Here is a 27,866-nt window from a genome sequence, read left to right on the forward strand (position 1 = left end):
TGTTGCAAGTTACCAGTAGCTTTTTGTTTGCGGTATGAGATTTTGAATAGAATTTACAGCATGGATATCAAGAAACTATGATTTTCTGAGACATTAAGTAATATTGGTAAGTAAAGTATTTGACGAGTGGCCTGCAGCATCTCCTATATTGGAAAAGAAAACTATGCTTTCCAAGTTTGCATTTTTATTTTGAAATAAACTATTTGCTTTAGATTCTAGTCATCTTGTTTTGTGGTATTTTCGTTTGATCAAAATCCAGATACATTTTGTACTTAACCTAGCTTATGATCCACATTTTTTCATCCAATTGGCGACAGATTTTCATGAGATATAAAAAAAATCTGCTTAAATATAATATGCACATTTTCCCAAAAGAGATGTTCCCATGTACCAAATAAAATAAATACAAGTTAAATGGGTTTCCATCGCATTTTCAACTCTACTGATGGTTTTCTCACTGAAAATGTTCCATTATATAGCGAGTGTGCCCACTCTGGTATTGGTATTTAGCAACGTATAGCCTACATCAGTGGTTCCCAAGCTTTTCATAGTCCCGTACCCCTTCAAACATTCAACCTCCAGCTGCGTACCCCCTCTAGCACCAGGGTCAGCGCACTCTCAAATGTTTTTTTGCCATCATTGTAAGCATGCAACACACACACTATACGATACATTTATTAAACATAAGAATGAGTGAGTGTTTTTGTCACAACCCGGCTCGTGGGAAGTGACAGAGCTCTTATAGGACCAGGGCACAAATAATAATAATCAATAATTTTGCTCTTAACCATCTTGCATATAAAACCTTATTTGTACATTGAAACCTGTGGTGAGTTATTCACAATTTAATGAGAAGGGTGTTCTTGAAAGGATGCACATAACGCTGCAATTTTGGGTTGTATTGGAAAGAGTCTGTCTTAAATCCTTTTCCACACACAGTCTGTACCTGTATTTAGTTTTCATGCTGGTGAGGGTCGAGAAACCACTCTCCCATAGGTATGTAGTTGCAAAGGGCATCAGTGTCTTAACAGTGCGATTTGCCAAGGCAGGGTGCTCTGAGCGCAGCCCAATCCAGAAATATGGCAGTGGCTTCTGATTTAAATAACATTTTCACAGAACCGCTTGTTGCAATTTCAATGAGGCTCTCTTGTTGAGATATCGGTAAGTGGACTGGAGGCAGGGCATGAAAGGGATAACGAATCCAGTTTTTTGTGTCATCCGTTTTGGGAAAATACCTGCGTAATTGCGCACCCAACTTACTCAGGTGCTTCGCTGTATCACATTTGACATTGTCCGTAAGCTTGAGTTCATTTGTACACAAAAAAATCATACAATGATGGAAAGACCTGTGTGTTGTCCTTGTTAATGCAGACAGAGAAGAGCTCCAACTTCTTAATCATAGCCTCAATTTTGTCCAGCACATTGAATATAGTTACAGAGAGTCCCTATAATCCTAGATTCAGATCATTCAGGCGAGAAAAAACATCACCCAGATAGGCCAGTCGTGTGAGAAACTCGTCATCATGCAAGCGGTCAGGGACGTTTTGGAAAAGTAAAGAGAACTTTAAGCTTGTCTCTCAATAAAAAAAATGTGTCAATACTTTGCTCCTTGATAACCAGCGCACTGCTGTATGTTGTAAAAGTGTTACATGGTTGCTGCCCATATTGCATAATGCAGAAAATACATGAGAGTTCAGTGGCCTTGCTTTAATAAAGTTAACCATTTTCACTGTAGTGTCCAAAACGTTTTTCAAGCTGTCAGGCTTTCCCTTGTCAGCAAGACCCTCTCGGTGGATGCTGCAGTGTACCCAAGTGGCGTCGGGAGAAACTGCTTGCACGCGTGTTACCACACTATGTATGTGCAGCAGGTAGCCAAGTGGTTAGAGCGTTGGACTAGTAACCAAAATTTTGCAAAATCGAATCCCCGAGCTGACAAGGTTAAAATCTGTTGTTCTGCCCCTGAACAAGGCAGTTAACCCACTGTTCCTAGGCTGTCATTGAAAATAAGAATTTGTTCTTAAATGACTTACCTAGTTAAATAAAGATAAAATAAAAAATGGCTCTCTGTCATGGCTTTTGCACCATCAGTACAGATACCAACACATCTTGACCACCAAAGTCCATTTGATGTCACAAAGCTGTCCAGTACTTTAAAAATATCCTCTCCTGTTGTCCTGGTTTCCAACGTCTGTTGACTCATCCAGCTGTAACGCATAGAATTCACTGGCTTGTATGCAAAGCAGTAATTGTTTCCAAACATCTCCTGCCATGTCACTGATGCGTTGTGAAACAGTGTTGTTTGATGAAGACATTGTCTGTATAGTTTTTTGGGGCCTTTTCCCCCAGCATTCCCCCAGCCATATCTGCGGTAGCAGGAAGAATTAAGTCTTCCACAATAGTATGGTGCTTGCCTGTCCTAGCCACTCGGTAGCTCACCATTATAAGACACTTCTAGCCCCTTCTTATGGAATCTGTTGCTTTTATACATGTCTTACTACATGAAAGTCATCTTTATTCTCGCTCAAATTCCCGTGGCTTATTTTTTTTCAAATTGCCATGTTTTGTTTCTAAATGTCTGCGCAAGAGTGAAGGTTTCACTGAGTTGAGAGAGAACCTTTGCACATATAAGACACTGTGGCTGAGGAAAGGCACTACTCCAATTATAAGTGAAACCCAAATCAATGTAGTTCTCATCATATTTGCGCCTCTTTGATGGTCCTGAATTAAAAATGAATTAAATTTAAAAAAAACAATCTCACCAATCAACACACAACCCCATAATGAGAGATGGGTGACACTACACTACATTTTGAATTATTTATTTATTTTATTTTTTTAAATGTGAATCACATTTTTATTTGGAGTACCCCCAATGGTATTGTGCATACCCCAGTTTGGGAATACCTGGCCTTCATGATGATTATGGACAAAAAAGTGATATTGACAAATAAAAATAAACAGCCAAGAATCGATCGTCATGTCACCAGAATAAGACCCTCTATTTATTGGAAAGGAGCATCAACTTCATCACCTTGCATTTTCACCACCCTGTGAAGTTCATCAACTTATTTCATCAAGTTTTAATGTCACATGCACAAATACAGTGAAATGCCTTTCTTGTAAACTCTAATCCCAACAATGCAGTAATCATAATTTATTTAATCTGTAGCCTAATAACTGCATGCTTTCTCAACAAATCCAAATGGAAAGGCCGCACATGTCATCGCGTCACTCCACGTTTCCTTCAATATGATGGTTATATCAATATTTGCATATAAAAGCATGTTTCCATTAGGCCTGTTACGATATTTATCTGACTTTACGCGAATAAAAAGGTAGGATGGAAACCTGGTTAGTGTCAAGTATTGTGTGTGTTCATTTGGCCATATGTTTATCCTTGTAAATCTAACCAATCTTACTCTAATTTGAATTGACACAAATTTGCAATTGGTATAAAACCTTTTTTTCATTCTGTGCAGATTGAATAGCTAATATTTGTATGCTCTGTGTGTGTATAGGGGTGAAGCCGTACGCTTGTTCCATGTGTGACATGAGGTTTTTCCAGCGTTACCACCTGGAGAGACACAGCCTCACTCATACGGGTATGAGTCCTCTTTCCGTACCCATCTCACATAAAACAAGCGACCCATTTTACTCCTGTTTTGTCATAGAGCAGCCTCTCAGTAGAAATGTATTGAGTGTAAAATAAATATGAATTTCTTACATGAGTCTGCCAGCCTCGGGAGCTCACGACGAGACAAATCTTTATGCTAGGACAAAAATTGTGGCATTCATATACACTACATGGCCAAAAGTATGTGTCCACCCATTCAAATTAGAGGATTATACTATTTCAGCCACACTCGTTACTGACAAGTGTATCAAATCCAGCACACAGCCATGCATTCTCCATAGACGAACATTGACAGTAGAGTGATCATTACTGAAGAGCTCGGTGACGTTCAACGTGGAATTGTTATAGGATGCCACCTGTCCAATAAGGAAATGTGTCAAATTCCTGCCCTTCTAGAGCTGTCCCGGTCCACTGTAAGTGCTTTTTTTGTGAAGTGGAAACACGTAGGCGCTACAATGGCTCAGCCGCGAATTGGTAGGCCATACAAGCTCACAGAACAAAACCGAAGAGTGCTGAAGCGCATAGCGCGCAACAATCGTCTGTCCTTAGTTGCAACACTCACTATCGAGTTAAACTGCCTCTGGAAGCAACGTCAGCACAAGAACTGTTAGTCGGGAGCTTCATGAAATTAGTTTCCATCACCGAGCAGCTGCACACAAGCCAAAGATCACCATGCACAATGCCAAGTGTCGGCTGAAGTGTCGCCGCCATTGGACTCTGGAGCAGTTGAAACGCCTTCTCTGGAGTGATGAATCACTCTTCACTGTCTGACAGACGAATCTGGGTTTGGCTGATGCCAGGAAAAGGCTACCTGCCCGACTGCATAGTGCCAACTGTAAAGTTTGGTGGAGGAGGAATAATGGTCCGGGGCTGTTTTTCATGGTTCGGACTAGGCCCCTTAGTTCCAGTGAAAGGAAATCTTAATGCTGCTGCATACAATGACATTCTAGACGATTCTGTGCTTCCAACTTTGTGGCAACAGTTTGGGGAAGGTTGTTTCCTGTTTCAGCATGACAATGCCACCATGCAAAAAGTGAGGTCCATACAGAAATGGTTTGAGATTGTTGTGGAAGAACTTGACTGGCCTGCACAGAGCCCTGACCTCAACCCCATCGAATACCTTTGGGATGAATTGGAACGCAGACTGCGAGCCAGGCTTAATCGCCCAACATCTGTGCCCGACCTCACTAATACTATTGTGGCTGAATGCTGCGGGGACTTGCTTCCAATGTTCCAACATCTAGTGGAAATCCTTCCCAGAAGAGTGGTGGCTGTTATAGCAGCGACTCTATACATTAATGCCCATGATTTTGGAATGAGATGTTCGACAAGCAGGTTTCCACATACTTTTGGCCATGTAGTGTGGGTAGAAATGCAGACATACTATATAGTTATGTATTTGACCATTCTGACACTTAAAATGACACTTAAAAAATTAGACTTATGTGGAAAAAGTCTGTCTCTTGCCCACAGAGGGAATGGTCTCTCACTCTCTCTCGATGTCTAAGCCTTGTACATGATTTACTGGTAGTTGTTCATTGGCTAGATAGCTCAAATGTAATTGATAATGGATTGAAGTTGGTACAGATTGTGGCTGATGATTATTTTCTAAGTTTTGTAGATAAAAACAAGTTCTTAGCCATATAACTTATTTTGATGTGAGCGTTAACTTCCTAATTTATAGCTAACGTTTTTGTGGTAGAATTCTGACGTTTGTTGCTGTTGAACCCAAATTGACCTTTTGGCTTTTGTTAATTGAACTTGATTGCGCATAATAACATTTTGTTTTTACCTTAAATGCATGCCTGATTTTTTTTGTCTCCAAAGGTTAAGACTTAATCGGGAAGTAATTGCTCACTATAGCAACAAACATTACACATCTAGCAATATACCTAATCAGTCCTTACATTTTAATGAAATGTATGCTCGTGATTTGGGAATTGGTATGTGTTCCACTTTATATAATAAGAGCACTAGCTAATATATTGTTACTCTGCGTGTGTGTGTAGGGGTGAAGCCGTATGCATGCAACATGTGTGACATGAGATTCTTTCAGCGTTACCACCTGGCGAGACACAGCCTCACTCATACGGGTAGGCACCCCATCACCATAGCCCTCATAGAGTAACAGTGTAGTGCTAACCAGGTTTCCCCAATGAAGTGAGTTAACATACAGTACCAGTCAAAAGTTTGGACACCTACTCATTCAAGGTTTTTCCTTGAATTTTCTACATTGTAGAATAATCTTTTTTGGTTACTGCATGATTCCATGTGTGTTATTTCACAGTTTTTATGTCTTCACTATTATTGTACAATGTTGAAATAAAGAATAACCCTGGAATGAGTAGGTGGGTCCAAACCTTTGACTGGTACTTTACATGACCATAAACTCAAGTTTGGGTATACTTTTTTTAATCTTGGTAATCTCAGGTGCTTTGTACTATACTTCATGATTTTTAAATCAATCTTCCATGTATTTGTCAAATTCTATTATTTAGTGTCTTCAGATAGAGTTCTGTAGCTGAAAGCCATTATCATACTATTATCATGCTAGAAAAGTATATTCTCTTACAAGGCTTGACATCAGTGACAAGTGGATTTTTTTTAAAACCAAGACGGCGGCGGCTAGCTAAGATATTGATGTTCTTTGTGTATAGGGGTGAAGCCATACGCTTGCAACATGTGTGACATGAGGTTCTTCCAGCGTTACCATCTGGCGAGACACAGCCTCACTCATACGGGTATGAGTCTGCACACCATGCCCTTTACAACATTTTTTTTTATACAATGGGCTGGAAACAATGATGCTGCGCTTAAGCACCAATTCACAGGTTCCTTATGTTCTTGCGTAGACTGGCGTGTAGCCTCAACAAACTAAAGTTTAAGAAACAATTTGTGGCTTTCAGTTAATATCTCTGGATTCACTGGATTAGTATCTTGGCAATATCGTTGTAAATTGCCCAACCAACCCTTTAGTGAGAGTGCATTAATTAGCTATATTTCTATACTGAAATGACTGAGGTATGCTCGTGATTTGTTTTAGATTTCTTTATAGCCATTTAAATATTTTGAATGTATATCAACTGTGTTGAACACTTTTGTCAGTGCAAGTTTGCATGGCTGTGATGTTTAATTGCTGCCAATGTTCTGGCATGTCTGGCTTTCTTTGTGTGTGTAAAGGACTCTAGCTTATCAAAGGGCAAGATGCAGACTTTTCTGAAGTTGGTGCTCTGTGTGTGTATAGGGGTGTATTGACTGGTGCTCTGTGTGTATAGGGGTGAAGCCGTACGCTTGTTCCATGTGTGACATGAGGTTTTTCCAGCGTTACCACCTGGCGAGACACAGCCTCAAACATACGGGTATGGGTCCTCTCACCGTACCCATCTCACATATGTTGGCTTCAGATGGAGACCAAGAAGTGGTTTATAGAAGTTCTTTGGACAAGTTGCGCCGCTGCCACTACTTTAAAACCTCTGTCTTTACTAGGCTACTGAGTTCCAACTTTTTTTATACATATATTGGTGTCTGGCACAATACAAACCTAGGTAACACATGCATGATGTTCTTAAAACAAGCCTTTCTATATTCACATGACTGGTGCAGGTACACTCTTGATTTAGATTTATTCTAAAGTTTGGTGCTCTGTGTGTGTATAGGGGTGTATTGACTGGTGCTCTGTGTGTGTATAGGGGTGAAGCCGTACGCTTGTTCCATGTGTGACATGAGGTTCTTCCAGCGTTACCACCTGGCGAGACACGGCCTCACTCATACGGGTATGAGTCTGCTCATTTACCATCTTACTCTCAGTACTTTTTTACCGGAGCTGCTGAAAAATGATTCATTTATGAATATTTGTATGGTTAGACTGCTAAGTTAGACAGAAAATTCATTGTTGAATGTCCTTGTGTTGGTAAACCCTTCCTCTTCTCAATCTCAGTGAATGGAATAAAGAGGCTTTGTTGGAAACTACTGTCCACTAAAAAGAAAAATCCCCATGTTATCAAATATTAGAGTGATGTCATTATGTATTAAGAATGTGTTTCATTTTTTACATTTTTGGTCAGTGATCTCTAACCAAGTTCCTCATAATTGACTAACAAGGGGAGAGATTATCACCAGATGACATTGTTTTTTAACTTTAGAGAAAATCATTGTATGATATGAGGAATGTAATTGCTAGTACTCTTAAGGGTAAGGACACTCTTCGAAGTATGGTTTTTCATTGTAAGTGATTTGTTTATACTATTTAAGATGTAAAGCAGGAAATCGAGCATGCAAATGTATAGAATAAAACTGCAACAGAAAGATGGCTAATATTTGTATGCTCTGTGTGTTTAGGAGTGAAGCCGTATGCTTGTTCCATGTGTGACATGAGGTTTATTCAGCGTTATCAACTGGAGAGACACAGCCTCACTCATACCGGTATGTGACCTCACTTTGAATCCCTCCCTCTCGCTTCAATCTGGCCTCAGATGCCATGCATGAGCCCCACTGCATTGTGGTTAAATGAGTCCTCCCCCCATGTGATGTTGGGGTATAATGGAATTTAATTGATACATATTGCTGCATCAAACTCGAATTTGTATTGTTAAAGGCATTTTATTTAGAAATTAGACTGCATTTATGCTTAGCCATGTTTCCTTTCAGAACAGGTTTTCTGAGAGAAAGATGTTAAATATTGTTCTACGTAGGCAAAAGATTTCCAAGGTAGCCAGTTTAGAGGACTATGATGGATTCTTCTCCAACCCTCAAATCATTGCACAGCATTAGTTAATCAGCATCATATCATGTTTAGAAATTAAACTTGTTAGTGAAATGAACCCATTTAATCAAGCCCCAGGTCTGATATAAAATCTTTAAACCCCCATGTTGGAGTTGAGCTAGGGTCTGGCTAAGAGCCAAAACTTTAGACTGGCTATATCAGTCTTTCCAAAAATGTCCTATGGAGCCATCTTTGATGTAGGGCTGGGCGGTATACCGTATTTTACTATATACCGGTATTGATGCACGGCCCTGTTTGGGTTTTTACTTTACCTAATATAACTCTTTTTCGAAGTTTGGTTTGTTAAATGTAATACGCAACTCCTAGCGCGTGTTTACACCGTTTTGCTACTTTAGTCGTCTTTCTCCCTCCTGCTGCATTACGCTTTCCACACTAAGCCCTGCCCCCTGTCACTCGAGAGAGACCACTGAGTCACAAGCACTTTCTTGCCGTTCACTTAGCACTGCAGTCTACATGGTTAAATAGATGAAACAAGATGTTGGTGACATGCTGCTTTCCACAAGGATTCTCTAATTTCACTTAGTAGTTTACTGACAGTAAGATAAACAAACTGTCTGCTAGTTTGTCTTTTCATAGCAAGTTGTGACTAAAATAAATCTTGTTAGCCGCTAATACTAATATAGCTAGTTAGCTGGCTGGTTCCTACCCTGTCAATAATTCCTCGCTGGTTTATTCATTCTTTGTCATGTTAATCAACAATGTATTCAAGGTGCTTCCCACTATATTCTAACTATATAATTAGAACATTCATTCTATTTCCATGATTCCAACAGTTCACCAATTAACTAGGCTTTGTTTTTTTTGCCCATATCATGTAGCCCTGCATGGCACAGTGGAAATTATAACAAAAATGCAGAAATTAAATGATTTTTATTGGATTCAACAGTACAAAACAATAAGAATAGCGAAAAGCCCATTGAAATCACGTATGCGTTTTCACCCTAGGGTCATGAACTATACTGAACAAAAATATAAACGCATCATACAACAATTTTACTGACTTAGAGTTCGTATAAGGAAATCAGTCAATTGAAATGAATTCATTAGGCCCTAATCTATGGATTTCACATCACTGGGGAGGGGCAAAGCCATAGGTGTGCATGGGAAGGCATAGGCCCACCTGCTGGGGAGCCATGCCCAGTTCTTCCCTACAAAAGGGCTTTATTACAGACAACAGCTGTCTGGGTGGCTGGTCTCAGAAGATCCCGCAGGTAAAGAAGCCAGGTGTAGGTCCTGGGCTGGCATGGTTACTCGTGGTCTGCGGTTGTGAGGCCATTGGATGTACTACCAAATTCTCTAATACGACGTTAGTGGCGGCTTATGGTAGAGAAATGAACATTACATTTTCTGGTGGACATTCCTGCAGTCAGTATGCCAATTTCACGCTCCCTCATCTTGACACGTCTGTGGCATTGTGTTGTGACATCTACACATTTTAGAATGGCCTTTTATTGTCCCCAGCACAAGGTGCACCTGGTTTATGATTATGCTGTTTAATCAGCTTCTTGATATGCCACACCTGTCAGGTGGATGGATTATCTTGGCAAAGGAGAAATTCTCAGTAACAGGGATGTAAACAAATTTGTGCACAAAATTTGGGAGAAATAAGCTTTTTGTACATATGGAACATTTCTAGGATATTTTATTTTAGCTTATGAAACATGGGACCAACACTTTACATGTTGCATTTTATATTTTTGTTCAGTTTAGGTACTCATAAAACATTTACAATTGTTATTATTCAAAACTTAAAATGCCGTCATGTGAAAAATATATGATATTTTGGCCATATCGCCCAGCCCTACCTTTTAAGGATTTCAGGATTGTAGCATGAGAATCGGACGGCTTCAGGAGTTTGAGATGTCACAATAGCATGGCAAAAATCACATGGTTGTGTGAATGTGTGTGATGTTTAAATATGTACCAACTGCCTAAAATTTTCACATCTAATGTTCATATGATCAGCATGACGTGAAGCCAGTATTTTCCCCAAAATTCTAACCTGACTCGGAAATTGCAATTGTTATTAGCTAAACCATTGGCAGCGAGTAGCCACGTTTAGGCTACAACAGTTGTTTTGTGGTGTATTATTGCAGTGTATTAAGGCACTACCTTTCTTAGCATTACCCTTTGAAAATAGAAATGGCCCAATATGGCCTACTCATTGGGCACTGAAATCGTGTCCCAATTTGGATTAGTAGATTGCACCTTTTTGACCAACCACTGAAACAAGATTTTCTGTCAAAGTAAATTGTCTGGTGAACAAGACCAAAACTTTGCTAAGCTTATTGAGCTATAGTAAAGTTAAGATCGATCATTTTTGGCAGTTTACCTTTTTTATACTGAAGTTGGTGCTCTGTGTGTATAGGGGTGAAGCCATTTGGTTGCACCATGTGTGACAAGAGGTTCTTCCAGCGCTACCACCTGGCAAGACACAGCCTCACTCATATGGGTATGCACCTGCTCACTGTATCCCTGTAATTGAACCCTAGTATACAGGGTTGGCAGGTTTTATCTACAAAAAAAGATAAGCACAATTTTATTTGCAGGTTTGATATCAATCAAAGTCCATAGTAAAATTTCCCTTAAGGATGAGAAGGGTTAGTTTTGCCACCAGGTGACATCATCAGCTCATGGGATGTGTTGTGGACAAAAGCTTTGAAAAACACATTTAAAAATATCTCACTTCATTGGGGGAAACATTTTTTAAAGATTTGTTAATCGCGAGTACATTATGGCAAGTATAGTGGTTAACTACCAATCAATTTAACATCCAAGTATATTCATACCTAAACCTAAAATTCGAGGCTCTGAAATGATGTATTGATGCTCTGTGGGTTTAGGTGTGAAACCTTACGCTTGCACCCTGTGTAACATGAGGTTTGTTCAGCGCTACCACCTGACAAGACACAGCCTCAAACATACGGGTACAGTCCGCTCACCGTACCTATCACACATATACAAGCTAGTAAAGGATGTTCGTAAAAATGTCACAGGCACACGTTCAATAAAGATGTAAGACTTTGCAAAAATAGCAGTTGATTTGATCAGTTATTTATGATAAATTAGTTAAAGGTTAAATAAAAAGTACAATATATTACATTTTCCAGACATGCTGGAGTAGTGATGACTAAAGGCTGGCATTTCTATACATAATGATTGTGATTTGCAGTCCTTTACAAGTTAACTCCTTAGATAAACTGTAATATTGCATCATTGCTATGTTGTACTTGCGAAGTTCCCAGTAGCACTAGGTCATAAACTGCCACTAAAACCACGTTCTTTTCGCAACTTTGTAAATTGAGCACTTTAAGAAAGCCTTGAACTACCAGCAGATAATCTCATCAGTTCATCTACTATGTTGTATCATTAAGTGCAGTTTCCTTCAATCTGAAGTCTGTGGATGGACGCCTTGTAAATTGTGGTTCATCATAAGCGAATTATGTTTCATTGGCCAATCCTACATTTGCTCACCATACCGACACCTTTTTGATTAACCCCCAAAACCGCAAGCTTTTGAGTTGGTAGTGTAATCAGATTCTTCAGCATGAATAGCAAGGAAGTCATCGCATCGATCAACATCAGGGTTTTATAAGCTATCAATTTATGATAATGTATATGCCTGAACTTAATATTGGAACACTTCAATTTATAAAGAGTGCGGCATAAAATAATAATGTTCTGTGTGTATAGGGGTGAAGCCGTACGCTTGCACCATGTGTGACAAGAGGTTTTTCCAGCGAGACCACCTGCGGAGACACAGCGTCACTCATATGGGTATGGGTCCCTTCACTGTACCCATGTCATTAATCCACACCTGAACCCCAGTATACAGGGTTGGAAGGGTTTAGCCTATGTGCTAGCTACTGCGTGAATCAAGGATGGCCAAGAATTTGTTTATGATGAAATGACATTTTAGATTGTTGGATAAATCATGGTTCTAGGGATGTGAAGGGGGGCTACCAACTGAACCTTACATTCTGCTGTTTGAAAGCAGCATGTTGATAAGAATGTTGCACTATTGATAAATTGTTGATGGTACTGAATGTGGTGTAGTTTATGGTATTAGATCATGAACTTCACATCATCCAAGTGCAATTTCTTTCATTCTCAGCTCCGTGCATGGACGCCTTGTAAAATTGTCTCATCTTAATCGAATTGTTTAATTGGCCATCCTTAATTTGCGCACCTTTTTGATAGACCCCAAAAATGCAAGCTATTGAGGTGGTAGTGAAATCGTATTCTTCGGGGTGAATACCCTAGAAGTTATGGTGCGTTCGAGTGCTGTTGGAAATCCGAAAATATGAGGTCCGGACTCTGAAATAACCACTTGAATGACACTCCAAATTGTTAGTTGGGAAACGTGGGCCCTAAATGTTTTGTTTTAGACCAAAATATGGTAAAACAAAGCCATTTACAATGTAGCTAGTTTGACACATTGTCAATGTAAGCAAGCTAGCAACATTGGTTCTTCGCCAACAAGCTTAAACCTCATTGGTTGAAGCGCCGACTTCAATAGCACTTGAACGCACTCATGTCATAACGACGACTTCACCAACTGGGAAATAGGAAATTCTGAGGACCAGTCAAACACACCACCATTGACATCAGTGGTTTATCAAAATCTATTTAGTATAAATGTATATGCCTAAGCTTAATTTTGGAAGACCTCAGTCAATGGAGAGTGAGACATAAAAACATTTTGTATTTTCTGTGTGTACAGCGGTGAAGCCGTTCGCTTGCACCATGTGTGACAAGAGGTTTTTTCAGCGCCACCACCTGCAGAGACACAGCATCACTCATATGGGTATGGGTCCCTTCACCGTACCCATGTCTTTAAGATCAGGGTACACCTGAACCCCAGTATACAGGGTTGGCGAGGTTTAAACACTTTAACTCAATAATATTGAGCAAGTGTTACCATAATTGGTTTTCTTGCATCTCAAAGAAACACCTTTAAAAACACAATCCTTCTGCTTGAAATTAGCATGTTGATAACAATAACACAGCTAGGTACATATTGTTATCGTACTGTATTTGGTGTGAAGTTAATGTTAAAATATCACAAACTTGTCATCAATTTCTTACTTTCTACATTTTATTGGCCACCCTTAATTCTTGCACCTTGTCAACACCTTTTTGATAATAAAAAAAAACAAAACCGTGCGCTATTGAGGTGGTGGAGTATTTAGATTCCTCAGGGTGAATACCCTGAAGGTTATTGACATCAGTGATTTTTATACGAAATCAATGTAGTATAAATGTATATGCCTGAACTTAATATTGGAAGACTTCAATCGATGGACAGTGAGACACAAAATAATCTGCTGTTGTGTGTGTGTGTGTGTGTGTGTGTGTGTGTGTGTGTGTGTGTGTGTAGGGGTGAAGCCGTATGCTTGCACCATGTGTGACAAGAGGTTTTTTGAGCGCCACCGCCTGCGGAGACACAGCATCACTCATATGGGTATGGGTCCGCTCACCGTACCCACATCATTAAGATCAGGCTACACCTGAACCTTAGTATACATATTCTCAAAGCTCAGAAGATCTGGTATATACCTGAACTTAATATGGAACACTTCAATCGATGGAGAGTGCAGCATTAACATAATGCTGTTCTGTGTGTATAGGGGTGAAGCCGTTCGCTTGCACCATGTGTGACAAGAGGTTTTTTCAGCGCCACCACCTGCGGAGACACAGCATCACTCATATGGGTATGGGTCCGTTCACCGTACCCATGTCTTTAAGATCAGGCTACACCTGAACCCCAGTATACAGGGTTGGCAGGATTTATATGCTAGTCGTGCTCAAAGAAATGTGTAGATAAGATATATATTATATTATTTGCGGATAGGTTGGATATTTCCCATAAGTTTGTATGGACAGCAGTGGCTTTTAAACAATTAATTTAGTTTATCTGAATACACATAATATTGGAAGACTTCAGTGGGTGAATTCTGAGAACCAAAGTAATGTATTGTTCTGTGTGTGTATAGGGGTGAAGCCGTACGCTTGCACCATGTGTGACAAGAGGTTTTTTCAGCGCCACCACCTGGCGAGACACAGCGTCACTCACATGGGTATGTCATTAAGGCTGTTAGTGAAATGTTTGCATGTTAGGTTTGATAATCAAAACGTCCATAATTCCATTTCTCCTAAGGACAAGGGCTTATTACTACCAGATGATGTCATCAGCTCATGTGATGTGTTTTGCTATTTTGGGAAAAACAACTACACCGACTGTTCGATAACTCGCACCTCAATAGCATGCGGATTCAGATCTCTTCCAAATTCTCTTCTGTTTTCAACCCGAGACTATTTCAATTGAACAGGTGTTATCATCATTTTTTTTCTTGTAACCTTAACAAAAAGTAGTTAAAGTAATTCTACCATCCAAAAACGGGTCCATTCTGCTGCGTGAAAGCAGCACGTTGATAACACGCTGTGCTTATTATTAGCTCTCTTGTATTCTGTGTCAAGTGGTGTTTTAGGTATGAGAGAAATCACACTTGATGACAAGTTCACGTTTACATTCTGAACCCAGTGAACGGAAAGCCCTATATTTTCTACCATTTTAAAAGTGAGTTCTGTACAGATAACGTTTTATTGCTCAGCCCTAATTCCCACGTAAAACTAAAAAAACCGTGTGCTTTGTTCGACTCCAACGACCACCGCGAGTTATCGAAGTGGCGGTGTAATGACATTTTCAGTGTTAATCCTCTTATAATTGCATAGGTTTACAACAGTGATTAATAAACAATCAATTAAGTATAAACTCGTATACATGCTATTCAATAGATTCACACATCTTTGAATGATGGAGTGTGAAACAGAAAAATAATAAAACATTCTTTGTGTATAGGAGTGAAGCCGTATGGTTGCACCATGTGTGACAAGAGGTTTTATCAGCGCCACCACCTGGCGAGACACAGCGTCACACATATGGGTATGGTTCTGCTCACCGTACTTCTGTCATTAAAGGGATAGTTCACCCAAATTACAAAATGACATTGGTTTCCTTAACTTGTCCGTAGACCGCTTACAGGGTATGACAGCAGTACATGCTTTGGTTTAGTTTCCCTGGCACTGTCCAAATACTGAAGTTTAAGCATTTGTGGCATAAATCACATTCAAATCATGGTACCGATATTAGCATTTTCACGCATGTTCAAATCATCGACGTGACTGAGCTTCACAATACATTTTTGTCACTTTTGGATGATTTGGATGTGTGAAAAATGCTAATATCGGTACCATGACTTGAATGGGATTTGTGCTATAAATAGTAGCATTTTGCGGGCCTCCCGAGTGGCGCATCGGTCTAAGGCACTGCAGTGTTGAGGCTTTACTACAGATCTGTGTTTGATCCCGGGATGTGTTGCGACCGGGAGACCCATGAAGCGGCGCACAATTGGCCCAGCGTTGTCTGGGTTAGGGGATGGTTTGGCTGGCCGGGATGTCCTTGTCCCATAGTGCTCTAGGGGCTCCTGTGACAGGTCAGGCACATGCACGCTGACAGGGTCGCCAGTTGTACGGTGTTTCCTCCGACACATGGTTTCCGGGTTAAGCGGCTGGCTTCCGGGTTAAGCGAGCAGTGTCAAGAAGCAGTGCGGCTTGGCAGGGTCATGTTTCAGGGGACGCATGGCTCTCAACCTTCGCCTCTCCTGAGTCGTCTGTATGGCAGTTGCAACGATGGAACAAAACTGTAACTACAAGTGCCAGGGAAATAAAACCAAAGCATGGGTTGCTGCTGTACCTTGTCCATAGAACGCTTACAGGGTACGGAAACCAATGTCATTTTGCAAATTGGGTGAACCATCCCTTAAAGATCAGGACACACACACCCTAGTATACAGGGTTGGCAGGATTTATACGCTAGTCATGCACAAAGAAATGTATTGGTGAATATATATTATTTTGTAAGTTATGTTTATGTAATTACCCTTGAGAATGAAGCTAATGTTAGGCTAATATTACCACCAGATGACATCAGCTCATGGGATGTGTGCAAAATGTCTCCCCAAGAAATTGGCAAAATAACAAGTACATTGACCACTCCGTAACTCAATAAGATTAAAAACTTAGTTGTGGAGATGTCTTCCAAACATTTTTGTATTTTCAAGCCAGACAGATATGATAATTGTTATTGGATTGGATGTGATTGGATGTTATTGGAAACTGCAGAAATGGTTAAAGGTGTCTACAATCTGAAAACACCCAATCCTGCTCAGTATTGCCAACTTGGCCACTTTGCACTAGTCACTAAATCTAGCAACATTTTGGACCTCAAGTGACTAGGAGTCGGGACAAATTCAGCAATTATTTAAAGCATTCTCAAGAGCGTTTGCCTCAGCCTGTTGCAAATTTCTGAAAACTGTGATGATCACATGCCTTGAAAATTTGTGTAGTCTAACAACTTCTAGTGACAAAATGTGTAGACAATAGCTTTTTTCCTCCCAATAAGTTGGCAACACCGGCCCTGTTGCATGAAGGCAGAATGTTGACAATAACAGCACTTAGTGCATATTGTCAGTCCAGCTATTATTGTGCCTGATGTTTATGGTAAACCTAATATTGGAAGATTTCAATATGGAGTGTGAGGCATTACAGTAATGTATTGATATTCTTGTGTGTGTGTGTGTGTGTGTGTAGGGGTGAAGCCGTACGGTTGCACCATGTGTGACAAGCGGTTTTACCAGCGTTACCTCCTGGCAAGACACAGCCTCACTCATTTGGGTAGGGGTCCGCTCACCGTACCCACCTTACCCAAGATCAGGCTACACCTGAACCCCAGTATACAGGGTTGGCAGAATGTATATGCTAGTCATGCTCAAAGGAATGTATTCATACACCTTGAATTATTCCACATTTTGTGTAACAGCCTAAATTCAAAATGGATTTATAGATTTTCTTGCCCATCTACACACAATATACCCCATAATGACAAAGTTAAAACATGTTTTTAGATGTTTGCAGATTTATTCAAAATAAAATACTGAAACCTAATTTATGTAAGTATTCACAACCCTGAGTCAATACTTTCAAGAAGCACCTTTGGCAGCGATTACAGCTGAGTCTTTCTGGGTAAGTTTTACACACCTGGATTGTGCAAATTTGTCCATTTCTTAAAAAAATATTCTAACTCTGTCAAATTGGTTGTTAATTTATAGACAAACATTTTCAGGTCTTGCCATAGATTTTTCAAGTAGATTTAAGTCAAAACTGTAACTGCCATTCACTGTCTTCTTTGTAAGCAGCACCAGTGTAGATTTGGCCTTGTTTTAGGTTATTGTCCTGCTGCAAGGTGAATTCATCGCCCAGTGTCTGGTGGAAAGGAGACAACCAGGTTTCCTGTAGCATTTTGCCTGTGCTTAGCTCCATTCTGTTTCTTTTCTATCCTAAAAAAACTCCCCATTCCTTAACTATTACAAGCATAACCATAACATGATGCAGCCACCACAATGATTGAAAATATGGAGAGTGGTACTCAGTAATATTTTATTGGATTTGCCCCAAGCAACACTTTGTATTCAGGACAAAGAGTGAATTGCTTTGCTGCATTTTTTGCAGTATTACTTTAGTGCCTTGTTGCAAACAGGATGCATTTTTTAAAGTATTTTTATTCTGTACTGGTTTCCTTTTCGCTCTGTCAATTAGGTTTGTATTGTGGAGTACAATGTTGATCCATTCTCAGTTTTCTCCTATCACAGCCATTAAACTCTGGAACTGTTTAAAAGTCACCATTGGTGAAATCTCTGAGCGGTTTCCTTACACTCCGGCAGCGGAGTTAGGAAGGATGCCTGTATTTTTGTGGTGACTGGGTGCATTGTATATTATCTCTATCTTTACCAATAGGTGCCCTTCTTTGCGAGGCATTGGAAAACCTCCCTGGTCTTTTGCGGTTGTTTGAAATTCACTGCTCGACTGAGGGGCCTTACAATTATCTGTATGTGTGGGGTACAGAGAGAAGCAAATTTTTACTCCTGAATTTATTTAGGCTTGCCATAACAAATCAATTTTAAATTCAGGCTGTAACACATCCAAATGTGGAGGAAGTCAAGGTGTGTGAATACTTTGAGTGCAATGTAGGTGAAATATATTCTCTACATGTTAGGTTTCATACCCCAAAAAGTAAATCATGTAATTTCACTTAAGGATTGGAAAGGCTAGTTTTACTACCAGATTACATCAGTTGATGAGATGTGTGGTGGATTTAAGTGATTTTAAAAAATGCATGAAACTTAATTGTCCCAAAAATGATCACTGAACACTCAGGACATCATGCCTCAATAAGTTTCAAATTGGAATAACTCCCAGTTGTAGTGATGTCTTCCAAAATGGTATGTGTATTTTAAATCCAGACAGTTTATGATGTGTTAGTGTAATGGCAGTTATTGGAACCTGCAGAAACGGTTAAAGATGTCTACGATCTGAAAACACCTCCTGCTCTGTATTACCAACTTGGCAACGTTGCCCTAGTCATTAGATCTTTTGAGTCTCCTCTCATTTCCCCACCTAAAAGTGGCTAAGGTAAATTCAGCATTATTTAAGGATTATTTTACCTGTTAGTTTTCAAAAATGAAGTGACTTTCCTGCAGTGATTTGGCCTAGTCAGAACAGCAGCGTACACACTCACTGTGCTGATGATGATCACATGCCTTACAAATGTGTGTTTTGAAGTTATCATGGAAATCAATTGTCTAGTTTATCTACAATTTTATAACATTGTGCTGCTACCAACTTTTCTCACAAAAAGTTGGCAACACCAGTCCTGTTGTGTGAAGGCAGAATGTTGATAACAGCACTTGGTGCATATTGTCTGTTGTGCTGTATTTGTCTGAACTTTATGGTAAACCTAATAGTGGAAGACTAACAAGAGGCACAAAGTAACGTATTGATGCCCTTGTGTGTGTATAGGGGTGAAGCCATATGGTTGCACCATGTGTGACAAGAGATTTTACCAGCGATACCACCTCTCAAGACACAGCCTCACTCATTTGGGTAGGGGTCCGCTCACCGTACCTACCTTACCCAAGATCAGGCCACACCTCAAGCCTTGCGTATAGGGTTAGCAGGATGTACAGTAGCAGTCAAAAGTTTGGACACACCTACTCATTCCAGGGTTTTTCTTTATTTTTACTATTTTCTACGTTGTAGAATAATAGTGAAGACATCAAAACTGAAATAACATATGGAATCATGTAGTAACCACAAGTGTTAAACAAATCAAATTATATTTTGAGATTCTTCAAAATAGCCACCCTTTGCCTTGATGACAGCTTTCTCTCAACCAGCTTCATGAGTTAGTCACCTGGAATGCATTTCAATTAACAGGTGTGCCTTGTTAAAAGTTAATTTGTGGAATTTCTTTACTTAATGTGTTTGAGCCAATCAGTTGTGTTGTGACAAGGTAGCGGCGGTATACAGAAGATAGCCCCATTTGGTAGAAGACCAAGTCCATAGTATGACAAGAACAGTTCAAATAAGCAAAGAGAAATGACACTCCATTACTTTAAGACATGAAGGTCAGTCAATCCGCATAAAGACCTTTTGAAAGTTTCTCCAAGTGCCGTCGCAAAAACCATCAAGCACTATGATGAAACTGTCTCTCTTGAGGACCGCCACAGGAATGAAAGACCCAGAGTTAACTGCTGTAGAGGATACGTTCATTAGTTATTAGCCTCAAAATGCAGCCCAACTAAATGCTTCACAGAGTTCTAGTAACAGACGCATCTCAACATCAACTGTTCAGAGGAGGCTGCGTGAATCAGGCCAAATTGCTGCAAAGAAACCACCACTAAAGGACACCAATAAGAAGAAAAGACTTGCTTGGGCCAAGAAACATGAGCAATGGACATTAGAACCGGTGAAAAACTGTCCTTTGGTCTGATGAGTCCAAATTTGAGATTTTTGGTTCCAACCGCCGTGTCTTTGTGAGACGCAGAGTAGATGAACGGATGACCGCCGCATGTGTGGTTCCCACCGTGAAACATGGAGGAGGAGGTGTGATGGTGTGGGGGTGCTTTGCTGGTGACACTGTGTGTGATTTATTTAGAATTCAAGGCACACTTAACCAGCATGGCTACCACAGCATTCTGCAGCTACGCCCCATCCCATCTGGTCTGCACTTAATGGGATTATCATTTGTTTTTCAACAGGACAATGATCGACACACCTCCAGGCTGTGTCAGGGCTATTTGACCAAGGAGGAGAGTGATGTAGTGCTGCATCAGATGACCTGGCCTCCACAATCACCTGACCTCAACCAAATTGAGATGGTTTGGGATGAGTTGAACCGCAGAGTGAAGGAAAAGCAGCCAACAAGTGCTCAGCATATGTGGGAACTCCTTCAAGACTGTTGGAAAAGCATTCCATGTGAAGCTGGTTGAGAGAATGCCAATAGTGTTCAAAGCTGTCAAGGCAAAGGGTGGCTACTTTGAAGAATCTCAACTATAACATGTATTTTGATTTAACACATGATTCCATATGTTATTTCATAGTTTTGATGTCTTCACTATTATCCTACAATGTATAAATAAATAAAAACCATTGAATGAGTAGGTGTCCAAACTTTTGACTGGAACTGTATATGCTAGTCATCATGCACAAAGAAATATAGGTGGAATATATGTAGTTAGGTTTGATATCCAAAAAAGTCCAGAATTTCCATAAACGTTTGGATGAGAAGGGGTAGTTTTACTATTAGATTACATCATCAGCTCATGTGATGTGTTGTGGTTGTGGACTAAAGCATTGAAAAATACATTTAAAAAAATAGTTGGAGAAAACATCTCCCTGATTCTTCCACCTGAATCCCCTGTAAGTCATTGCATGAATTGAAATTGGTGGTAAAAATCAGTTTAGCGTAAATGGATATACTGTACTTAAACTTCCTATTGGACCTAAATTGGTGCGAGGCACAAAAATAATATCTCAATGCTTTGTGCATTTAGGTGTGAAACCTTACGCTTGCACCATGTGTGACATGAGGTTTGTTCAGCGCTACCACCTGACAAGACACAGCCTCACTCATACGGGTACAGTCCGCTCACCGTACCTATCACACATATACAAGCTAGTAAAGGATGTTAGTAATGGATTTTCACACACATGTAATGAAGGACTGCTAGAAAATACATTTCTCATCTATATAGTTTTGTAATGATGATAAATTAGTAAATTGTTGATTTTAAGTTTAAAATACTGCAGCAACACAAATTAATATTTGTAATACATTCTAGTACAAGTTCAATTTTTTTTGTTTAAAGCTAGATCCCTAAAGATCTTCAGCTAATTTAGCTATCATGTGGATGTTGAGATAATAAAAACATTTATTAGAAGAATAAATCTATAATCTATTTCCTGCTATTCCAAACATGAATTGGCCAAGCACTTCCATAAGTAAAACAATATCATATTGTAAGCTTGTTGTGAGAGATTGTCTGCAGCTAAGTAGCTATTGCTATAATCGTTTTAGTGAAGAATTTAGTTAAAATTTGAAACTACAACTATTCTTTACAAAGTCTAATGATTATTTTAGCAGTGGGATTATACGTTCTGCGAAGGCTTTATTGACACACAATTAGATTTTGTTCTTAATACTTTTATTCGGTGCTTAGTTCACAATTAGTTCACAATTGCGTGTGTTGATTGTTGTTAATTAGCTAATAGTGTTATGATGGAAAAAAATAAAAGTAGTGTTCATTAGAGCTTATTAAACAAGTCAGATTGCCACGTCTTCTCATCCTTGTGATCAACAGCCCCCATCTTCAGGGTCCACATCGTGATATGACACGTAAAGCACTCTTACTGTAATTGTTACATGCTTATGGTAGCAAACAATTATCTCACAATAGTATTTGTAGTGCTAACTTGATTTTTGTGTTGTACTCTTTGGAGAGAGAGCTAATGCATTGCTCTGTGTGTATAGGGGTGAAGCCGTATGCTTGTTCCATGTGTGACATGAGGTTTATTCAGCGTAACCACCTGGAGAGACACAGCCACACTCATACGGGTATGCCCCCATTTACTGTACCCTTATCCCCAATAAAGGCTATTTTAATCAAAACAAATATACGATCACAACAAACTCGAGTTTGGATTGTCAAGTCATTTGATGAGATGTTGAACCAGCCTCAAACTATCAAAACTTTTCAGGGGCATCGAGTTGGTTTGATTTAAAAAGCAAAAAAAATATCAGTTTCCACTTTTATCTACACATAATGAGTTGATGACAAGACATCTTAAAATGTTACCACACGTTTAGTTTCTTATCCTTTAATTCCTGTCCAGAAACTGGCTCATATTCAGTAGTTTGTCTTAGTTTTGATGTCATAAGAACTAAAACAGTTTCCCATCACGTTAACAAACATTTGTAAATTGGTGATTGTAACCAGTAGACTTTAACCGAGTAAGAGTAAATCATATACAGTTTATGGTTCGACTCTGTGGATTTGATGTGATGAATCTGTTTGTGTGCTCTTTTAGGGGAGAAGCCGTTTGCTTGTGACATGTGTGACATGAGGTTTATCCAGCGTTACCATCTGGAGAGACACAAGCGTGTCCACAGCGGAGAGAAGCCTTATCAATGTGAGCGATGCCAGCAGGTAAAATAACTTAGACACAGAAGAGGCACAGAGAAAGAGGCGCACACACACATACCCAGGCACGTACATATACACACCTGCATTGGAGAGATGCCGTCTGTGTGAGCAGTGCCAGCACGTAGAAGAACGTGCCTTGCGTGCTGGCACTGAGGAACACGTACACACTCAGACATGCTCGAAGCAAGGAGAGAGCGTCATGCCCTCTTACGTCACAAAACATCTGCCGCAGGGTGAGCAGTGACAGCACATAGGAGAATGGTGTCACAGGCACATGTACACGCTGATACAGACACGTAGCAAAGACATGCCCTACCAGGTTCGAATTACATTTTTTAGGGTGAGCAGTGCCAGCACATAAGAGAATGTATTGCATTGATGATGCACACACACAAGTGACACACCCACACGGATATACCAACATACAGATGCCTGCCCACGTTAAAAATAAGTCTTCTCCTTATGAGCAGGGCCTTCAGGTAAGAGAATGTATGCACATACTCTGACATGCAGTCACGTTGGTAGCCATGAAGTGCTTTGAAAATCTGGTCATGGCTCACATCAACACCATTATCCCGGAAACCCTAGACCCACTCCAATTCACATACCACCCCAACAGATTCACAGATGACGCAATCTTAATCGCACTCCAGGCTGCCTTTTCCTACCTGGACAAAAGGAACACCTATCTGAAAATGCTGTTCATTGACTACAGCTCAGCGTTCAAGACCTGGCAGTGTGGTGCCAGGACAGCAAACTCTCCCTCAAGGAGAGCAAGACAAAGGAGATGATCGTGGACTATAGGAAAAGGAGTGCCGAACACGTCCCCATTCACGGGGTTGTAGTGGAGCGGGTCGAGAGTTTCAAGTTCCTTGCTGTCCACATCACCAACAAACTATCATGGTCCAACCACACCAAGACAGTTGTGAAGAGGGCACGACAACACCTTTTCCCCCTCAAGAGACTGAAAATATTTGGCATGGGTCCCCAGATCCTCAAAGTTCTACAGCTGCACCATCGAGAGCATCCTGACCGGTTGCATCACTGCCTGGTATGGCAACTGCTCGGGATTCGACCGCAAGGCGCTACAGAGGGTAGTGCGTACGGCCCAGTATATCACTGGGGCCAAGCTTCCTGCCATCCAGGACCTATATACTAGGCAGTGTCATAGGAAGGCCCAACAAAATATCACTCCAGTCACCCAAGTCATAGACTCTCTGCTACCGCACGGCAGGCGGTACCGGAGCGCCAAGTCTAGGTCTAAAAGGCTTAACAGCTTCTACCCCCAAGCCATAAGACTCCTGAACAGCTAATCAAATGTCCACCCAGACTATGTACATTGACCCCCTTTGTTTTTACACTGCTGCTGCTAGCTGTTTATTATCTATGCATAGTCACTCTACCCCTACCTACATGTACAAATTACCTCAACTAACCTGTACCCCGCACATTGACTCGGTACTGGTACCCCTTGTATATAGCCTCATTGTTATTTTATTACTTTACTTTATTACTTTACTTAGAACTGCATTGTAGGTTAAGAAAATATTTACTAAGAAAATAAAGTTAAGGGCTTGTAAGTAAGCATTTCACGGTAAGGTCTTCACCTGTTGTATTAGATTGGATTTGACCCACAAGCACCAGAAAAGCCCATTGACCAAACGGACACAGTGGGCTTAATTATATTGGGCATGTGTACACACTCATCTGTTTAAATGAATGCTGCATAAATCCTCCATGTATGTGTTGTAGAACTTCTCGCGGACGGACCGGCTGCTGCGACATCGGCGGCTGTGCCAGGGCCGTGGTGTGGCCAAGGTGGAGAACCAGCCGTGCTGCGAGCCCCGCCCATACTCCCAGGAGCCCCCACCCGCTCCACCCACCTGGAGCCCCCTTCACCCACCCCCTGGTCGACTGGCTGTCTGACATTCCCCCCCATCCTCCCTCCCTACACACACACACACACACACACACACACCATCTCCCAGAGAGACAGGACAGGCCACCTAGTCTCACTCAACCCTGCACTCAGTGGCGCCACACTCTGGCAAAGACTGATCCTGCATCTCGAGTCCTGAGGTTACTATGACATCGGGACAGATGTTTTTGTCTTCTTGAGAGCGAGTTTCCTTCAATAATTGGTGGTCTATTTTGTACTTAATCTATTTTTTAAAAGTTGTTTTTTATTATTATTTAGAATGATCGTTTGTGCTGTTGGTGGTACTCTCTGGTGGGGGGGGTGTTAATGTTACGCCATAACAATGATGAAGTGGGATATATAACAATAAACAACACAGGACGTTTGTAGAAAATGTAGTTTGTGAAAGAAAAAAAGTTGTCAGACAATGGTACAGGTGTCAGAACTAAAACTAAAAAGGGGTTCCATAAAGTTTGTGATTTTAGGACGATATAGGCAAGTGGAGGATGTCCTAACCGGTCTGAAGTGAAGGGTCAGGTCAGAGGATATTGTGGTTCTTGTTGGATAGAGTTGCTGATGACTCAGGAAGTGGCACAGACAGGATGATAGCGTTAGCAAGTTCCATTACACCCTTTAACGGTGTATGTACAGAGGTCTATGGGAGCAGGTCGCAGGCTCTTTTACAGTCAATTCTTATAAAGATGTACGTGGAAAACGGCACACGATGGCAGCTTCAGCAAGTCCCATTACTTTGTTTGTACAGATCCTCATGTTGAGAGCATAGCAGGAGGTGTACACAGTCTTGTGGCCTTAGAGCGTGCTTATGTTATTTGTTTAATTTGCCTTTTGTTTTTTAGTTCATGGTTTAATTATTATTATCAGATATGATAAAAAGGATGAGCCACTGCCTTTTTAAAAGCTGGGAATGTTTTTCCAAAGCTGTCACCCTTATAGAACACTGCTTACTACAATGGCACTATAAGGCATAGGCAAATATTCCTTCATCTGTTCGTTGAGAATTGATATAGTGCTGGTTATTATTGGTAATAATTTAACCCCGGGCTCCTGAATGATTACGTGAGGGGAGTTTGACAATTCCAGTGAGATGCTAATAGTGCTAACTTCAATTTGTCAGGCAGTGCTTTGGCCAGCTAAAGGCCATACAGATAATTTTTCTCATAGTTAAATGAACACTTGTTTCACTTTGCTACACACTAACAAATGCCTTTAACTGAGATGGGGGTAGGTGTGTATAAAGGATTTCTGTCATGTTCTTTCGGGGGTTAGCCTTAACTCGAATAAGATCTCTCTTAAATAATCATTGTAGTGTAAAATTATATTGTAATGAATGACTGTAACCTGTACTGAACTTTTGAACATGTCTGTGGTTTACCCCCTCCAAGTGTAATGGCTACAGAGCACAGAGATGCTTTAGTTAATGTCTATCTACTCTGACGTTTATCTATTTTTGTCCAGGTTAATCAGTGGGTCTATTGGTGGTGTTCCACAGCAGCCTGTCTGGGCTTGTAGAGCAGCTTAGGGAAGTATCTCTGGAACCTGGTCCTGAGGACCAGTGTGTGCTGGACTTCACTTAAACTGAGTCATTGAATTGAATGATTCTCAATGTCGCCAGGCTACTACTGTTAGTGAAACCAATGTACTTTTGTTTATTTAGTAATGCCAAATGTATATTCCAGAAATGTTGCGACGTACAGTCTGCAGTAGTTAAGATATTTAACTGTTTTAATTATGCCTGAGTGATTAGATGATGCAATCCAGCAAACAGGGGTATTCTAGTACCAGGGTTAAGAAACTGCAGCTTACTGTATGATTTGGCAACCCCTTGCCCCAAGAAATGTGGAAAGGATGCCACTTGTAACCACCACTACCCACTAGTGAGGCCACAGGGCAAGGTTGGCTCCCATTAACTGTTAAAGCCCTTTCAGTTCTGTCCTTTTAAGTATTGTTCTCAATCTCATGATGAAAATGCAATAGAATCTTTTGAGTCTGATCAGTTAACACAGTGAGGTTTATTTTCTTCAAAGGATCAGGTAAAGGATGGCGCAGTTAGAGAAGAGCTCCTTGCTCTCTGCTCTACTGTATTTGACGATTCTGGTAATGTTTCAAAGACCTTTTTTTCGGATAATATTGTAAACACTGGAGTGATAAAAACAAAAGTAAAAAACATGAAATATGGATATTTTTCTTTTTCAAAACTGTTCTAGATTTTAGTCTTTAGACAGAGCCTCTTACTCCTCAACTTGACAGATGGCAGAACCATTTGGATCAGTACTGTATTGAGAGCCCAGGGCGTTTTTAGTCATTTGAAGATTAGAGGCGGTAGTACCTCAAGAAAATGACTGTTTTTATACAGGTCCCCTTCTATTTGTAGTGAATTATATTGATAGAAATATTAGGTAAGCAACAGCATCTACATTAGCTATCACAAGTTAGTCTTTTCTTTGTCTTTATTAGTCTTGCATGCAGAGTTCTGGTCCTCAGTTAGGATCTTATATTGATTCTTTTGTCTAAGCAAAATACGTGCATAAAAATAACTTCTTAAAAAAATGTTACATTTAATTATTGTAAAAATGGGGAAAATAATATGTACCCTTGTGATCCAATTAGTTTTAATTGTAAGGGGAGAGGCTTCCTACCATTATGCTGAAATAAAATACTTTATAAAAGACTTGAGTTTTGTTTCCTCTGTTTACTCCAACAGCCTTGCCTGGGGGGATAATCAGTGATATGAATATATCAAATTGTATTAGTCACAGCCGTGTTTAGCAGATGTTATTGTGCGTGTAGCGAAATGCTTGTGAAAGTGACGTTCTTTGAGGGCCGTCGTGGTATCGGCTTGGGGGGGGGGGGGGGGTGTACACGGCTGTGACTATAACCAAAGAAAACTCTCTTGGGAGATAATACGGT

At 40.3% G+C, this 27,866-nt stretch overlaps 1 protein-coding gene across 27 annotated transcripts in view; it reads left to right on the plus strand.

Annotated features, from left to right (window-relative positions):
- Positions 1-27,627, plus strand: part of LOC115150480 (gastrula zinc finger protein XlCGF58.1) — a 39,257-nt gene extending 11,630 nt beyond the window's left edge. For 3 of the 27 annotated variants that reach the window (XM_029693804.1, XM_029693808.1, XM_029693805.1), the window contains 20 exons: positions 3,519-3,602; positions 5,644-5,727; positions 6,292-6,375; positions 6,910-6,993; positions 7,324-7,407; positions 7,973-8,056; positions 10,786-10,869; positions 11,261-11,344; positions 12,111-12,194; positions 13,141-13,224; positions 13,798-13,881; positions 14,048-14,131; positions 14,414-14,497; positions 15,280-15,363; positions 17,070-17,153; positions 19,335-19,418; positions 21,371-21,454; positions 22,348-22,431; positions 22,905-23,023; positions 24,773-27,627. In XM_029693804.1, coding sequence (XP_029549664.1) covers positions 3,519-3,602; positions 5,644-5,727; positions 6,292-6,375; positions 6,910-6,993; positions 7,324-7,407; positions 7,973-8,056; positions 10,786-10,869; positions 11,261-11,344; positions 12,111-12,194; positions 13,141-13,224; positions 13,798-13,881; positions 14,048-14,131; positions 14,414-14,497; positions 15,280-15,363; positions 17,070-17,153; positions 19,335-19,418; positions 21,371-21,454; positions 22,348-22,431; positions 22,905-23,023; positions 24,773-24,946 — 1,805 coding nt within the window. In that variant the 3' untranslated portion in view covers positions 24,947-27,627. The remainder of the gene's footprint in view (positions 1-3,518; positions 3,603-5,643; positions 5,728-6,291; positions 6,376-6,909; positions 6,994-7,323; positions 7,408-7,972; positions 8,057-10,785; positions 10,870-11,260; positions 11,345-12,110; positions 12,195-13,140; positions 13,225-13,797; positions 13,882-14,047; positions 14,132-14,413; positions 14,498-15,279; positions 15,364-17,069; positions 17,154-19,334; positions 19,419-21,370; positions 21,455-22,347; positions 22,432-22,904; positions 23,024-24,772) is intronic. The other 24 variants (XM_029693811.1, XM_029693809.1, XM_029693806.1 and 21 more) reach the window with 24 other exon arrangements.
- Positions 27,628-27,866: the final 239 nt, after the last annotated feature.

The sequence above is a fragment of the Salmo trutta genome, chromosome 16 (genome assembly GCF_901001165.1).
Source record: "Salmo trutta chromosome 16, fSalTru1.1, whole genome shotgun sequence".
Classification (NCBI taxonomy): domain Eukaryota; kingdom Metazoa; phylum Chordata; class Actinopteri; order Salmoniformes; family Salmonidae; genus Salmo; species Salmo trutta.